The sequence below is a fragment of the Setaria italica genome, chromosome V (assembly GCF_000263155.2).
Source record: "Setaria italica strain Yugu1 chromosome V, Setaria_italica_v2.0, whole genome shotgun sequence".
Taxonomy (NCBI): Eukaryota; Viridiplantae; Streptophyta; class Magnoliopsida; order Poales; family Poaceae; genus Setaria; species Setaria italica.
The window spans coordinates 25,549,925-25,566,907 of NC_028454.1; the positions used below are offsets into that span (position 1 = coordinate 25,549,925).

Here is a 16,983-nt window from a genome sequence, read left to right on the forward strand (position 1 = left end):
GGAAAGAAAGAAGTGGCCACATATAAAGGAACATGATCATATTTGACTGAGCCACAAATTGATCGTTTGTGGAAAAAACAGTGTCAATAAAATAAAGTATGGCTTTGTAACTACGAGATTCCGAATTTGTCTAAATTTTATCCTTGTATGACTTGCACTGAAGGGAAAAAATTACTTACCATTAGCTGCTCGCTGTAAACCTTCATACATGCCTTGTATAATATCAGCAGTCAGATGAGAGATCTTTAAGAACCTTTTGATTTCTGCTGAGCATTACCTCTTTTTTACCCTTGCGAATGCTGAGTGTTACCTTTCACATTCATTTGCAGGTGCCGATTTTGCGAGCAAGGGATATTGGCTGGGAGCATGCTGTGGATCTTGATGGAAATAAAAGGCGGTGGCAGTGCAAGTTCTGTTCTCTGTGTCGAAGTGGTGGTGTGACTACTTTTAAGGCTCATCTCATTGACGACAGCTGCCCGAATGTTCCAAAGGAAATTTCAAAGAAAGTGTCAAACTTCATTGAAGAGAAAAGAGCAACACGCCTTCTTTTGAATAATTATATCTTTAGTGTTGATGAGGATGAATTTTTCGACACACAAGTTCAAGGGGATAGGACTGCAGAATATGAAAATGATCAACAACCTTCAAGAAATGCTACACTTTTTCTAACATTAGATGAGTGTGCTAATGAGGTATCCCATGCATAACTATTTCCTTGCCCATACCATTCCCTTTCTTTTCACCTTACAGGTTTATCATATCATTGGTAGTTAATGCAGTAACCATGTCTGAGACTTCGATGGCAAATTCTCATTTTTTTTCATGTTTTTCCCCTTAAGTAGCTAAGCATCAAATCTTAATTCCTGAGCCTTTAAGGGGGATGTCCTCCAGTCCTGCTAATTGAATTCATTGTTTCTATCTCACAATATTATATGGGCAAAAATTACATTACTGGAACTTATCCCCCTTTTTACATAAAACTTACCCTTTTGTTTTGGTTCTTTCTTTCTTTCCCTTTTCTTTTGCGGAGAAGATGGCAGCTGGAAGCAGCCAATGTGGTGAAGAAAGTAGTGGCCAACCAGTTGAGCATTGCGATCAGCCTGAAGAGCAGTGGCCACTGGATCATGGCAGCATGGATCAAGTGATCAACAATAAGAACAAGATTTTGGACAAGAATACTGATAATTCACAAAATACCAAGGTAGTTCACCTTCATAAACCTTAGAGGAAAATAAAGGATGGTATTTCCCCCTGTTATTGAGTAGTTCTTTAGCCTTTAAGGGGGATGTCCTACAGTCCTGCTAATTGAATTCATTGTTTCTATCCCACTTCAGAGATATAAAATAATGTGAACAAAAAAATTATATTACTGAAATCTTAGCCTTTTTTAGCATAAAACTTACCTATTTGTTTTGTTTGTGGAGAAGATGGCAGCTGGAAGCAGCCAATGTGGTGAAGAAAGTAGTGGACAACCAGTTGAGCATTTCAATCAGCCCGAAGAGCAATGGGCAATGGACCATGGCAGGACAGATCAAGTGATCAACAATAAGAACAAGATTTTGGACAAGAATACCGATAATTCACAAAAGAGCAAGGTAGTTCACCTTCATAAACCTGGAATCAGGAAAATAAAAGATGGTTGGCCCTGGAGGAAGCTGTCTATTTTTCCCCTGTTATTGAGTTATTGGTTAGGTCTTTAATTATTTTAATACTAATGTTTAAATATGCTACTGTATCTTTATGTTTTAAAAGAAAAATATACTATGTTCTAATCTTTAAACTTGCTTGTAGATATTGAAACCACGCCGGAAAAGTGCATTTAACACAAGGAAGCACATAATTATTGTTGATGAAGTTGCAAGGCATTGGAGGTGTAGATACTGTGGAATGGATGGGTATGGTAAAAAGTTTCAGCTCCATTATCATCTAGCTGGTGCGTTTCGTCACCCTAAGTGCCCAAATGTTCCTAGAGAAGTATTTGCAAAGGCAAGGCACCATGTTCCAACAAAGAGAAGGCTCAAAACGAATAAGGCTGAGCAACAAATTCCTTCCAGGCCACATATTCTTGGCCAATTCGGTGAAGAACGGCAGAATAATGGTGCATCCTGTGGGAATCAATCTGAACTATCAATAAAAAATGAATCTAGTGAGGTATCCCTTACTATTTGTACTTGCCGTTCTTTTTTCAGGTTTCTGCTGATCCTGTGATCTCGTACCTATCTGTTCATTGTGCTGAGAATTGGAATATTAGTCCGCTATGTGTAAGCCTGGTTGGAACTGGAATGAGTGGAAGGGCGCAAGCTCCTTGTCCTTCATCTGTTTATTATAATGATGTGCAATATCGCTGGTGTGTGCATTGGATCTATAGCCGTGCCTGTTAATCCTTCTTCCACAGTTGAAGTTGCTTTTATCATGCTATATTGATTCAGAATTTTAAGTTTTATTTGCAAGGGCAAACTCCTTGTCTGCCAACAAAAGTTATAACAAAGCTGTCCTGAATTACTGATTAACTCGATGTGTATTGGTTCCTTTTAAACACTTCTGCAAACTATTGAATCCAGGATTAAGATTCCATTTTGCTGACTTGAGCTAATCTTTTGGTTTAAAGTGACTTTTAGATGATTCTCAATTTGTCATTGAGTTTTTCTGCTTTTTAGCGGCAGCATGTTGTTTTATCATGTTATTTGGAAACAAAACTAGTGAAATCCTACTTTGCTTTGCCAACATGCCATTAAGCTATGTCAATGGCAAGTGGCGCCTGGTCCCCATGTCATTGACACACTTGATGATATTTTTGGCAACGTGCATGGTATGGTGGCAATTCCTCCTATACCTTTTGTGCAAGCATATTCTGTCCCCTGTATGGTTGACTTTAGATGTTAGCAGAAAACTGTATCAGACTAGAAACTGCCAAGAACTGAGCAGATAAGATAAACCTTTTCTTAATTTCCCCAAAAAATTCTTATTGAATACAAAATAATATCAGAAGTAGATTTTATTAAACTTATGATCCAAGTATTTTATTTTAGTCCATATCAGCTCTTTCTCCCTTTTGAGCGACATACTTGTTTGTTCAATCTGTTTCGGTCTTCATTCTGTGCCCTACTGGAATACCACAGTAAGGATATATTAAGTACAAGAAAAGTTCTGAAATTTTTTTTTATGAAAAAAGCTATACAGAGGTTAACAAGACCAACCTAATCTGTCTACACACAGATAATTGAAATTGCTATTTAGCGAGATTGTCCAGAAGCCAGGTTAAATGACACGATAGGAATTTCCTAGGAGCTTTTAACTTCAAGAGATTCATGTCAGCCAACACGGATCTCTTCAATCATTATTTATTTGGAGTCACCTTACCAAAGATACATCTATTTCTCTGTAACCACATGTACCAGCATCCAGGAGTTGGTGAGCTCTATGAAGACCATTTTGTTGGGATGAACAATTACTTTGCTGCTTCGAGTACTGTTGAATGACCAAAAGGTCCCTTGGACTAAACTGGCAACCAAAGAACAAATGATCAAAATCTGATTTAATCTGGATGTTTTTCTTCTTTAGGATGGTTTGTGTTAATTTTTGCCATCCAGTAGTTGGTGCTTTAGACCTTTAGTTGCATTGAAAAGACAATCCCTTAAAGAATCACATCCAACTTTTCCAGAAAAATAACAACATAGCCTGTTAAAGCTTGTTATGCCCAACTTAGTCGTTAATTAAATTCATTCTTTCACTGAATGGTGTTTTCTTTACTTTTCGGGCTGTTATTTATCCCTTCAATTTAGGGTCATACTTAGAGGTATGTTCTTTGAGCTTGTAGGTACACAATTACCCAGTCAGGATTCAGGGTAGTGCATGGGAACATTCTCTGATATATGAGAAAGAAAAAGGAAACTGGAAGTGCAAGTGGTGCAGTGTTGAGGGTTGTCATGGTGTAACTAGATTGAAGTGGCATCTTGTTGGATGGAAGAATCTCCCTCAGTGCCCAGATGTTCCAAAGGATGTTGCCAAAAAGATAAGGGATCAAATGATGTCAAAGGAGAAGAAGAAAGCAAGAAGATCAGGTTCATTTGTCGGTAATGGCAGTTGTGACGCGCTGTGCTCTCCTAAGAGTTCACAACTTGATCAGGACCATCTCACTACAACAATGCATGACAGATGTTCTTCCCTGGCTGTTGATCAAGCTAACAGTGAATCAATGGCATGCCAGATGTTATCCAACACTACTCTTCTTTCACAAGAGAGTGCTAATCCTCAGGTCTCTCATGAGCAACAGGGGAAGGAGCTTGCAACCCCTCCAGAATGCTGTCCCATTCAGGTAATCTTCTCCAATTTCACTCTCACTCATAGGTACAAGGCAGAAGATGGGGGGAGAACAGAGAGCACGAATTAGTGCCGCTGAACTAGAGCTGTAGTTGCTTCTACCTCTTATAAATATTCAATAGAGCATAGAGCACAAGTCAAAGTATAGTACAAATACAGTAGGACACTACCAACTACTATTACTTAGGACATACTCCCACTACTCCACTATTTGCTATTGCTGCTACTGCTATGGGTTGGGCCTTTAGCCAGTCCAGCAGCACAAGTGATCGCGCATATGGCGAGGCAGCAGGATACGCATAGCAGTTTACTAGCGTTGCAATTAGTTTGTTAGCATCATATGCTGGTTAGTTAGTTAGAGCTACCTATTCATTAGTTAGTCTTTATCTCGTAGCAGTTAGTTTGTTAAATCATGTGAGCCATGGCTACTGAAGGATGAACTGCACCCTGTAATCGGCAAGCAAGAAGAAACCCTAAAAGCTGCCCATCTACCCTAACCAAGTTTATATCAGGTAGCTAACCTAGGTCATATGTGCCTTATATAATATCTATGTTCTCCTAACAGATGCAGCATAGATCTTTCCTGGTCTATTACGAGTCTAGGACCAGATTTCACGCAAGCGTTGTTTGTAATATACTAATGTATCATATAATAGCACCTTCCTTAGTGTATCAGCTATTCATGGAACTTATTATCAGCGGTAGTTGGTTCTTTTGCTTGTACAAGGGTGAAAGCTATATATGACTTCTTTGGTGCACCATTAGCTATAATTAGAAACATGGATACTAGCAGTAAGTCAAAACTATACTGACTAACTGCTAATGGTTTTCTCCATGTAATAACTGAGTTAAATATTAAAAACACCTACTGTCTTCCTCAGTTAGAAGCATGTGGAAATCAGCAGTCCATGTGCCTGAACCATGACTAGTCTTTAGATCCCTTAGAAATATTACTATTATCAACACCTTTAATATTTTTTGTAATGTTTTCCTTTTTTCTGGTGGTTCATGTTGGCTTTCATCTACAACCTACCCCTACTTGTTTGGGATAAAAAGGCTTTGTTACTATCATTCTTTTACACATTTCTGCTGAACTAACCTTCATTCTGCAGCCAATTATGGAAGTACCAGTGGGGAATGGATTATGTGGTGACACAAACAACTCTGAGGAGCAAAGAAGTGACTCTAGAACTAATGGATGGTGGAGATATGTTTTGGACGGGCTAATGCGTTTGCATATGCCTGGTATACAAGGGGATGCTGGAATTGCGACATGCGTCCGTGATGCACTTCTGTATGGCTGTGCTGAATTTGGCACAGTAAGTGGGATCATTCCAAAATTACCTCGCATTGTTATATTCCGTAGCATTTTATTAATCTATATAGATCCCCTATGCTACAAACAATGAATAATCATATTCTACATGCTCTTTTGATGAAAAATTAGGTCATTAACACTCTTCTTGCATTTTTTCTGTAATTATTTATTTGTTGGGAATGCTGTAGTCATAATGATCTATTTTAAAGAATAAATCACCATGATACCGTCTTCAATAATCCTTTTCTTGACTGAAATCAGGTAGCTGGCAAAGTGGAAATGGATTCTGATAAAACAGTGACTGCGAACACCGCTAAGTGCCAGAATGTTCTTATGAACATTTTAAGGTCGGAGAACTTTGCTGTGTTGTGCAGTGTGCTTTGCAGAACTGTACATCAAGATGAGGGAAGAACTAGATATTTTGATTTTGATGTGATAGATTTAAGAATGAAAAATGGAAGTTATGGGCATAAACCTGAATTATTCTTGCACGACCTGAAACTGGTAATAGCTTCATGACTTTTCGCTTGATATTTCTTCTAGTATTTCATCATGCACTTGGAATTTTTGTACTCTTAGTATATTGCCAACATGTAATATCTTTTTTGCATAACACAATGCATATTTGTCTACTAAAAGTTTCTTCTATCACTCCCATTGGCTTGGATTATTCTTGTGCATGATCAACACAGGTTGGTGACGTTGTTGGTTTAGCATTTCGTAAATTTTCTTCACTTAGTATTGAAATAATTTTTGTTTCTATTGTTCAACACCAGATAGAGCTCTCCTGCATGTTCAAGGGAAAAAAAACACCAGATGGAGCAATTAGATGGTCACTATCATAATAAAAACTATGAAATCATGGTAGCCATACTGGCTGGAGCAACTGTGGTGTGTCCAGTTTGCAATCAGAGGAACACTACTCTAATTTGCCTATCCTACATACCAGATCGGAGTCTTTTTTATTATTATTATTTTGAGAGTACAAGGTCAGCGTAGTGGTGTGCGTGTGTATGTGTTGTAAGGGTTCTTATCCCTTTTTCCTCTTAATATAATGATACGCAGCTCTCCTGCGTGTTCGAGAAAAAAAAGGTTGGACATACACATGCTCAAGGTTATCTCTTCCAACCTAGAGAATGTGTGCTAGCACACGTCTAAACAGGGATTGGATGCCTAACCTCATATAGTAGGTGCCCACACTTAACAGATCAGAGTCTTGGACGTCCAGTAGACAGCTATATCTTGCATCAAATAACAACTATCTTTGATATGTGTCTGTTCAGATACACAATTTGTTTTATTTTCTGCCCTAGTAAACATTGTGTGTTTTAGCACTGCTATTTTACCTAAGCTGAATATACATTTTGTTTTTGATGGGCATATATTTTATAAAATTTTCCATAGTGGTATGTTAATCAGCACTTTTGATATTGATACAGTTATGGGAAAATCTTAAAGTGGCTGGTCAAAATATTATTCTCCTAGCAAATAATCTATCAAACCTTACAGAAGACTCCTACGAAAAGCTGGTAAGTGCTCGATGCATGGGTTTATTTTTAGTTCTCAATATGCTTTTCATATTTCCCTTGAAATTTCTGAACAGCCTCTCTCATTTTGTGCTTTTAAATTCCAATAAGAATGTCGTGAATATCATATGCATTTGTTTAATCGGTTCAGTTTTTTCTCGCTGGTATATTCATTTGCACTGAATATGGAAACTGGTATTACATTCTCTAGGTTGGAAGAGCGAGGCTATCAAGTGATGGTGAGCCCAATGTGAGTGCTTTGTTGCCAGCCCTTTTGCTTCATTTATTGGCTCTGCTGTTAAAATCATGACTTTCCTCACCTTGTTCCATATTAAGCTACCTCCATTGACCATTGCAGGGAGCTGTCGTGACCATCTCTGAACCCCAAAGCCTTGTTCAATCAGATGCGTTGGTACCCTCAACCTCACAGGGCTTCAACCAATTGGATCAACCAGGTCCTTCATATCTCTCTGATGTTCATAATAACTGCAACCAATGTGGCAAAGAAGCAAGAGGTGGGAGCATTCTCAAATGCAGTAGGTGCATGGTATCTTGCCACATTTCATGTATTGAGCCTCCTAATCCATCCATTTCAACTGGAAGCTGGTGTTGTAAAAACTGCAGCGCTACATGTATCGAACCAGTTGAAGATGACAATAGCTTGCATGGAAATTGTGTTGTCTGCGATAGGCTTGAGGTGTGCAGGTCTCCAAAATGTGAAGATGCACCTAATGATGACTCAAGAGCAATGGTTATTTCCAGTGTGAGCTCTGTTGGGGACCCAGAACTGCCAGAGGTTGATACAGGTGGCTCATGCAAGATATGTGGAGATCCTGAAGAGGATGACAAGAGGTTCTTGATATGTGGCCACATCCACTGTCTATACAAGTACTACCACATTCGGTGCTTGAAGTCCAAGCAGATTGCTGGTGATGTTCAGCAGGACAAACCGTGCTGGTACTGCCCATCTTGCCTTTGCCGAGTTTGTCTCTCTGACAAAGATGATGACCTGACCATTCTGTGCGATAGCTGTGATGAGGCTTACCATCTCTACTGCATAACGCCTCGCCGTACTTCAATACCCAAGGGGCGGTGGTATTGCTCATCGTGTAGTGTGGCGAGAGCAAAGGAGGGAATGAGACAGTATGAGAGAACACTGAAGCTCCACCAGAAGGATAACGCTGGACAGCAAAGTAGGAATTATGAAGGTTTGGACTTGCTAGTATCTGCAGTGGAGCAGCTCAGCGCAGACGAGCTGCTGGTGACTCCAAATTAGCATGGAGCTTGGTTATAATCTTCATTGCAGTATATCCTGAACTCTGTTCTTTTGCTCTGTAAATGGATTGCTGTTCTGAGAGACTGAGACTTGAAGGATTTGTTGTTTGAAGAGCCCTGCCTCAGTTTCAGAAGACTGACAGGAGCAGTCAAGAAATTAGCTGCAGTCCTCTCACTGAACTCGTTATCGACAGTTTCTGATGATACAAGGATAACAATCCTGTAGGATATTGGTCTTGTTTATATTTCCTTTTGCTTTTATTTCACTTTCATGAGGTGATATATAAAACAGTTTACCGGTATCAGAACTGCAAGGGGGTTATGTAGCTTTGTATCCTATTTAGCTATGTACTTGCAGAGGCAAGTTTGCGGGAAAATCTCCAATTAGAGTGAGAAAAAAACATTTTTCACAATTGCCTCAGGTTTTCGTAATGGTATAGTTATGGTCTGAGTTATTCAGTTCTCTTTACATTTATTTTTGAGGGAATTGGCGGGAGCACTGCCCTAGTCAAGAACTATTCTCGGACTGCCATAGCATGGCAGGACTAAGCTGGCGTACATTGCAAGATGTTAAATTCCTTAAGAACTGACAGGAAACGATCAACTCCATTGACGGTTTGTTATTTGTAGACAAGGTCTTCTATTAAAGCGGAAAAATTCCTCTCTGGTAGACTACATTACTTAATGTACAGATGTCATCTTAAAGCAGTATAATGCTGAGCCCCCACTAGTTTTTCCCCCTGTCTTTCCCTTCTCTAGCTCGCTGTCGCTCCGGCGAGCTTTTAGGTTGATGGTTTCGGGAGGGGGCTTACCAGCGTCAGCCGGACCTAGAGGGAGCTTCGGGGTGGCAGGGGTAATGGGTGGTGGTGGTGGGAGAGACGGTGGCAGCGGTGGAAGCGGCGTTGCGCCAGTGGAGGTGAGGGGGGAGAGCCATCGATGGTGCCAGAGCATTGACGGACTTGAGGAAGAAGATTATCGGGGTAGGAGCAACGTTGGGAGAGGGTTTAGCATCGGGTTGTGATGGAGGGTGGCGGCGGAGGCGGTGGCAGTGGCGGTGGCGCGTGAGGTCGAGCGCACTTGCGTTGCCTGCATGGCTGTGGGCTGCACTAGTCTAGTGAGCGGATGATGACGAAGAAGGTGATGGAAAAGTAAAGAGATAATGTGAAGAAAGAAGATTGAATCAGAGCCATCGACTTAAGATTGTATGGACAAAAAAATCAAGTGTTGGCAAGGTTGTGGCACTCGAGCATGCACTAGATAGGCACTAAAAATATTGTTCAATTAATGAAGAATTTTATGAGGGAGGGGGCTATGACCCACTTTGGTTGGGACTAAGCTCCGCCCAAGGTGAGTTGGATGAGAGAGAAGAAAAACAGGCTACAAGCTGACCTAGATTCTAACAAATCTGATGAAAAAATGAGAACGAAGAGATTAATTAAGTATTAATGATATAGTCTATATATCTAACCAACTACTATGTGGGTGTGTTATTAAATTGGCTCAATATGACGTGTTTATAGCTAAGGGTAGGCTAAATATTAGTTTTCTCTTAGCCACATACTCCCTCCATTCTCTTTTGATAGGCATATTTCACCTTGACACGATGATAAAAAAAAATAACTCTACTTATCATCTCATTAATGCAAACAATGCAAACATGTTTTTCTCATTAGTCCTCGAATGGTTGCCTCGATGACTCTTCATTGTTGATGCAATTTATCAGGCACGTAATAAATTTTTTGAAGCACTGGTGCGAAATACAAAATGAGACCTTGTATCAAAAAATATGAATGGCCAAAACGTATTTAAATTTCATATTTTCATTATATAACTTCATACGTTTTGCAATACTAAAAACTAGTATAAGCATTCATGCTAAATGAGTAAAGAGTGAATCTTCTCATCGATATCCTCTTAACTTTAATTAAAAATCATAATTCGTTTAGTATTCTTCGAAATGAAATCTTCAATTATATCTTCATATTTAATTTCTTCCGGAATATCATTTCCAATTGCAATTATCGCCGATCCATTAGGTCTTTCTAGTTTGATAGTACTCGAAGAGATAATAACGACGAGTTGGTGACAATAGGCAACTCACAATCCTCGTGGCGATCGCATCGACCGTGGTGTATCCTGCGTGCGTGGCCGTGCATGTCGGACAGACGAACAAACAAACCATTGAAGCCTGCAGGCAAGGCGTCGCGCTCATGCTCAGTTGCGAGGAATGAGGTGTCCGTCCTTCAAGTATGATTCTCGTTTGTTGGCTTTGGAACACGGAAGAAAAACATAAAAAGAGGGATCAGCAAGCACTTTAGGTGATTAACTGCTCATTAAGTGGCCCTTCAATTTGGGAGGCCGGCGATGTCGCGCCGTTTGAATTTATTGATGCGATTCACATTGTTAGCAAATAAAATTATCATCTATGGAAATATTAGTTTTGCAAATATACATATAAAAAAGAATGAAGGAAGTATCACTCAACCATTAAATATTGTTTAGACTTCTTATTAATGATTTTTAATTTTTTTACTATAAATGACATTATTAAACCGCAACCGTTTACCTTTCCTCAGTTACGTGCAGATCTCAACCGTTTGGAACCAACCGACGGTCAGGATTCGCGGGTCCCGCAGCCGCGGCCATTGTCATGGAGACCGTTTGCTGCGGCCTTGTCGGAACACTCGCCCCGCCGCTCGCCTAGCGACCGCCGCGGCAGTTTCCGCTCGCTCTCGCCGGCCACCGTCTCCGCCGCGGTCCTCGAACGCCACGCTCGCTCCTCCTCCTCCGCTCCCGATTGAAGGCTTCTTCGACACCCACCTTCGCGCCGTCCACCAGACCCACCGAATTCCCCAAACCCTAGCGCCAAAATCCCCATTTCGGTCGCGCCAATCGGAACCGGATTTTCTCGGTCTCCGGCCGGCGCCGGCGGCGAGTTTAGCCCAGCTCTCGCCTCACGGCATGTTGCAGCGAGTGTGTGCATGAACTCCGCGATGGATGAGATCAACCTGCTGCGGCAGGCGCAGCGGCAGCACCATCACCACCTCATGGTGCGAGGCATGGGCGAGGAGATTGACCTCGAGATCGGCCCGGGCGATGACCCCTCCTTCTCCGGCGCGGACCTCGTCGCCGTCGCGTCTGGGCACCACGACACCATCGTCCCCGCCGACGACCACAAGAGCCTCCTCATCCCGTGCTCGCAGCCCGGCGCCGTGGACGGGCATGTGCAGCCTCCGCCGCCGCAGCCACAGTTGGCGCAGGGGGAGGAGCATGAAGGGATGCTCCAGCTGCCTTCGGCGCACACCAAGAAGAAGAAGAAGGTGGTGAAGAAATGGAGGGAGGAGTGGGCGGACACCTACAAGTGGGCCTACGTTGCGGTGCACGACAACACCACCAGGATTTTCTGCTCAGTGTGCAAGGAGTACGGCCGGAAACACCGCCGGAACCCGTATGGCAATGAGGGAAGCAGGAACATGCAGATGAGTGCGCTTGAGGAGCACAACAATAGCTTACTGCATAAGGAGGCCCTCCGACTGCAGATGGCCTCCAAGGATAAGTTGCAGCCCCCCGAGATTGAGAGGCCGGTCTATGTCAAAGGTTGGTGTTGTCGTCTTGTTGACCCAGCTTCTGCAATTATACTTCTGTCTCACCTTCAGACAGTTGTAAAGACTACGCTATTTGTAATAAAATTTGTTCCTAAAACTAGCATACCATTTGAATATTTGAGGAAATATATTATTTTCCAGTTTTTATCATGTACACTGCACTGTGAGAAGTAGATAAGATGGTTTTTAAGACAAACTTACAGTCCGCAAGTATACTGCTATTTCACCTGTGGACAATTGTAGAGACTAGGCAATGTGTAATAAAATTTGTTCCTAAAACTAGCGTATCATTTGGATATTCAAGGAAATATATTAATTTTCAGTTTTAGTCGTGTATACTGCATTGTGAGAAGTAGATAGCATGATTTTCAAGCTAAACTTTGTTCCCACATGTTTGATGATGTTATGTGTAGCATATTCATTTCCAATCCTAAGTAAATGCTAGATTCTGTGCCAGGCTGCCAGCAATACACAGTTGGCAAGTGTTTTAATGTTCTACTAGAAAATGAACATATCATGAAGCAAGTAATTATTTCCATTTTTCGTTCTCTTTGGAGTGGAATCACCAGTTTTCCTCAAGTTGTTATAATTTATTGGTAACTACATATGCTATATGATGTTATTGTCAGTGCTTTCACTTTCTTTATGCCCTGTATCTCAGTGTGCTCCATTTTCTATCAAACCAACACCAATATGCTATTTCGCCCCTTGCAATGATCAACAACTCTTATGATATACGACTTTACTCTCAGTTTTTTATCTGCATTTTGGTATTGTCTATTCCAGCTTTGTCGAAAACAGCTGCATCAATACTCGAATCTGTTCTAAGGAGGGATCCCCATGAAGCTGAATTTATACAGTCAATCCAGGAGGTGGTTCATTCCTTAGAACCAGTTTTGGTGAAGAACACCCAGTAACTTTTCAACTCTCACTCTCTTCCTTGGAAATAATATGCCTAAACCTCGAATATAACATGGTTTGATTTGGATATGTTTCAGATATGTTCAAATTCTGGAGCGTTTGTTGGAACCTGAGAGATGCTTTATCTTCAGAGTGCCATGGATTGATGACAGAGGTGAAGCACATGTCAATAGAGGTTTCCGTGTGCAATTCAGTCAGGCATTAGGTCCATGCAGGGGTGGTCTTCGGTTTCACCCATCCATGAGCTTAAGTGTGGCAAAGTTTCTGGCCTTTGAACATGTAATATTATACTTGTCTAAAATGCACTGTCCATGCTAATCAATTTTATGGTACAGCATATTCTAGTTGTGTTAGCTATTATGATTTTTTTTATATGACAGTCATGCATTGAATAATGACTGCCATGCTTCATGACTACTAGAAAGCCATGGGTGCGATTTGCTTAATGCTGGAAGCATAAGTTCCTCCCAAGCCCATGCAATTCACTTTTGCGGTTCTGCCAAAAGAATATAGCGTTCAATAGCATCCAGATGGACCAAGTTATACAAGTGTTTGATGTTTGCATTTCTTTATGGCTGTACTTTAACATCCCTTCCCAATATTGTTTTTCTTCTATACAGACTTTGAAGAATGCCTTGTCATTATATAAACTTGGAGGTGCTGCGGGAGGAAGTGATTTTGATCCAAAGGGTAAAAGTGATAATGAGGTATGTGTGCTGTACTTTATTTCCTGCAGACAATAATACTTTTTACTGCATGTAAATCTGAAACTTTTTTCATTATAGATAATGCGTTTTTGTCAAAGTTTCATGGATGAGCTATATAGATATTTGGGGCCTGATCAGGTACTTGCTAATTAAACATGATACCGAGTCACTAGAGTTATCCATTTCTGTACTAATTAAATGAATTAATGACAGTTTTTAGTCTGTACTAGTAGTTCATACTTCAAGGGTTTTTTTTTTGGGCCAGGATTTCCCCGCTGAAGACATTGGTGTTGGTCCAAGAGAAATGGGTTACCTCTTTGGGCAGTATAGACGCCTTTCTGGTCATTTTCAGGTACAGTGGTGGATCTGAAGTTACTGATATAAAAACATAATGTCCATTTGCTGCTGCAGGTGTCGTTTTACTTTTAGTATCCTGGTTTTTGTCACACTAGACATCTAAAATCATGACACATAAGGACTATTGTCTAAAGAAACAAAATAAAGGGACTGATGTGTTGGAGTATAGTGATCAGCTTAAGCTTTTGGGTTGAACTGGTTGGTGCATGCAACTCAATATGATGTTCCCTCGTTCGGTTGTTGGGAAATTCTGTTAGATTCTTGCTTTTGTTCATTTTGTCTCCCAGTGGGCAACAAACAATACAGCCTTAGGGTAGTTGTCCAATCAAACAACTCAATTCGGTTTTTTTGGAGTCTGGAGGTAGTCAAATTCAGCTGCAACTGCATGTGGTGGTGTTTCTTTTTTTTTTTTTTTTGGGGGGGGGGGGGGTGGAGGGACGACCAATGTTTCTTACAGCTCCATTTGAATACCTCTAGCCGAACTTGTTCTCGCTCCTTTTGCCTTCTCTGAGGCTATTTGTTTAGTCTCTGCTTCCATTTCTTTGGGAGTTCCCTCTTGTCTGTAGATTTCAACTGTCGTGCTTATGCAGGGAAATTTTACAGGACCTAAAATCTTCTGGTCTGGTTCAAGTTTTCGTACAGAAGCTACTGGATATGGGCTGGTAAGGAGCTACCTTAAATTTTCTTTTGATTGCAGCTAGTATATGTTTTGTGGGTGCCATAGTTATTTCACAAGTAATATTTTTGCTGCATGTGTCGGCTGGACCATACAATGAATCCGTTGTGTTCATGCAGGTATTTTTTGCACGTGTTTTACTTGCTGAAATGAACAAAGAGCTTAAAGGATTAAGGTTTCTTACAGAGATCCGTTTGGTTTATCAATGTTATAATTTAACCATGTATCTTCATACTGTTCATATTTTTTGCAGATGTGTGATCAGTGGTTCTGGAAAGATAGCAATGCATGTTTTGGAAAAGCTTCTGCCATGTGGAGCCATTCCTGTTACAGTCTCAGGTATACAGACCCAAAAGCTTTTCAATTAATTACACAGGATATAAATGTCTCACAACTACTCATGTGTTTGCCACTTTGCCTATCCACAACACCACATCATTAACTTGTAAAATTTAGCAGTGCTCATTTATGATTTCAAAAGTAAAACTCTTAAAGGTCTGTATACACGTATATTGTTCTGATAGTTTTTCCTTGCTAGCTTTCGTTGAATAACAGTATACCTTTTATTGTTACTGTAGAAAAATAGTCATGTTACAATAAATAGCATTTCTAATGAAGGCCCAACTGTCGGTTGCCATATACTGTTGCAGATTCAAAGGGCTATTTATTAGATGAAGATGGGTTCGATTATATGAAGTATTCACTTCTAAGGGATATTAAGGCTCAGCAAAAGAGCCTAAAGTGGGTACATGCCTTTCCCTTACTTATAGTTTGTATATGTCGAGTTTTTGAGATATTCCATTTAATCAAACAGGGAGTACTTGAAATCATATCCACATGCCAAGTATATAGATGATGCAAAACCATGGAGTGAGCAGTGTGATCTTGCATTTCCTTGTGCCTCACATAATGAGATTGACCAAGGGGAGGCTGTCGCAATAATTAACTCTGGCTGCCGCGTTCTTATAGAGTGTATGAATTCCTAACTTTGTCATTTCAATTGCTCTTTTGCTATTTATCATCTGCTGATCAAATAAATTGCAACTGCAGGTTCAAATATGCCATGCACTGTTCAAGCAGTTGATATCCTAAGAAAGTCAAAAGTCCTTGTTGCTCCAGCAAAGGCGACTGCTGCTGGTGGGGTAATGTACTGCTGACTTCTCTTACAAATCCGTTCATTTGAGCTAGAGCGGTATGATGGCAGAAAAAAAAAATTGTGGCTTGTTTTGCAATAAAAAAAATTAAGTGCGCCATTTTCCGAGTCTGTCATTGCTGCACTTTCAAAATGCGCACATGACCTTAATGACAATTACATATAGGCTGAGGTCATTACTAATTACATGTCTGTATACAATATACATAGGGCTTGAAACTGTTAGATGTTTTCTCCTCATTCAATGTTTCTTCTTGGTTCTAACAATAACAGATAGCACTTGGAGAACTTGAATTGAACCCCGAGTTTAATTTGATGCAGTTGTCAGTGGAGGATTTTGAGAATAAAATTCAGGTAAAGCCCACTCCTGACTGTTGCCATTGAGCCTATTTGTTTCCTTCTGTATTTCCAAACTGTGATATCTTCTGAGTTTTTCTTTTTCTATTGGGTTTAAGCAGGATGCAATAAAGAAAACATATGAAAGGTCAATCAAAGCTGCTCAAGATTATGGAATCATGAAAGAGAACCCTGAGTTTGTTTCTCGTGCTTTGAGCCTTTGAAATAAAACGGTTGATACATTCACCTGGTTCAGTCTGGAAGCTGATCTCTATCACTCCTTATGCAGGTCTTTGGTGCATGGTGCGAACATTTGCGCTTTCCTTAATATTGCCCAAGCCATGACTGATCAAGGATGTGTTTAGTTAGGCCTTCGATTCAGTCAAGAAGCTACAACTAGTGCGTCCTGCAACCGTGCGAGGCAAAATATAATTTTCTGCTAAGTGCTTCAATGCTTCACACCTTCAGCTTGTGCTGCTCAAATCATAAAGCCCTAAAAAAACGCGAAGTACTTGGAGTTCACCCTTGGCTTATGCTAGAAAATGTGTGCGACTAAGGTTGTAAAAGCTTCCTCAGATTGGTAGGGAAGCCTTGATTTTGTCGGACAATATAGGAGAGCTCAGGTTGTAGATCCCCGATGTATTATCCATTGTTATAAACATCAATTTCGATGGGAAGTAAATAGAAGCAATTCTTGTCAGTCCGTCACTGATATGTTGATAATTATGTATCAGTTGTAAATCTACAGGTAGATCTAGCAATGACTCAATGAAGCTGCTATGTAATTGT

At 40.5% G+C, this 16,983-nt stretch overlaps 2 protein-coding genes across 3 annotated transcripts in view; both read left to right on the top strand.

Moving 5' to 3' along the window:
- The window catches only part of LOC101782573, an 11,766-nt gene extending 2,864 nt beyond the window's left edge, over window positions 1–8,902 (top strand). For both annotated transcript variants that reach the window (XM_004968899.3, XM_004968900.3), the window contains 10 exons: window positions 330–692; window positions 1,034–1,201; window positions 1,428–1,595; window positions 1,792–2,151; window positions 3,818–4,315; window positions 5,433–5,639; window positions 5,900–6,142; window positions 7,078–7,167; window positions 7,376–7,414; window positions 7,523–8,902. In XM_004968899.3, the coding sequence (XP_004968956.1) occupies window positions 330–692; window positions 1,034–1,201; window positions 1,428–1,595; window positions 1,792–2,151; window positions 3,818–4,315; window positions 5,433–5,639; window positions 5,900–6,142; window positions 7,078–7,167; window positions 7,376–7,414; window positions 7,523–8,440 (3,054 nt within the window). In that variant the 3' untranslated portion in view covers window positions 8,441–8,902. The remainder of the gene's footprint in view (window positions 1–329; window positions 693–1,033; window positions 1,202–1,427; window positions 1,596–1,791; window positions 2,152–3,817; window positions 4,316–5,432; window positions 5,640–5,899; window positions 6,143–7,077; window positions 7,168–7,375; window positions 7,415–7,522) is intronic.
- Window positions 8,903–11,076: 2,174 nt separating this feature from the next.
- On the top strand, window positions 11,077–16,967 carry LOC101783250 (NADP-specific glutamate dehydrogenase). Its single transcript, XM_004968901.3, has 15 exons — window positions 11,077–12,036; window positions 12,831–12,957; window positions 13,043–13,244; window positions 13,586–13,672; window positions 13,751–13,810; window positions 13,938–14,024; window positions 14,620–14,691; window positions 14,825–14,880; window positions 14,959–15,044; window positions 15,356–15,446; window positions 15,520–15,677; window positions 15,756–15,847; window positions 16,132–16,212; window positions 16,317–16,390; window positions 16,484–16,967. The coding sequence occupies exons 1-15, from the start codon at window positions 11,421–11,423 to the stop codon at window positions 16,557–16,559; spliced, it is 1,965 nt and encodes a 654-aa protein (XP_004968958.1). The 5' UTR covers window positions 11,077–11,420; the 3' UTR covers window positions 16,560–16,967.
- Window positions 16,968–16,983: the final 16 nt, after the last annotated feature.

Bases quoted from the DNA above. Each gene is read 5' to 3' on its own strand.
- LOC101783250 (XM_004968901.3), top strand. From the start codon at position 11,421: ATGAACTCCGCGATGGATGAGATCAACCTGCTGCGGCAGGCGCAGCGG. The intron at 13,245-13,585 runs GTAATATTATAC...TCTTCTATACAG, and splicing joins AGTTTCTGGCCTTTGAACAT to ACTTTGAAGAATGCCTTGTC. The intron at 16,391-16,483 runs GTTTGTTTCTCG...CTCCTTATGCAG, and splicing joins ATCATGAAAGAGAACCCTGA to GTCTTTGGTGCATGGTGCGA.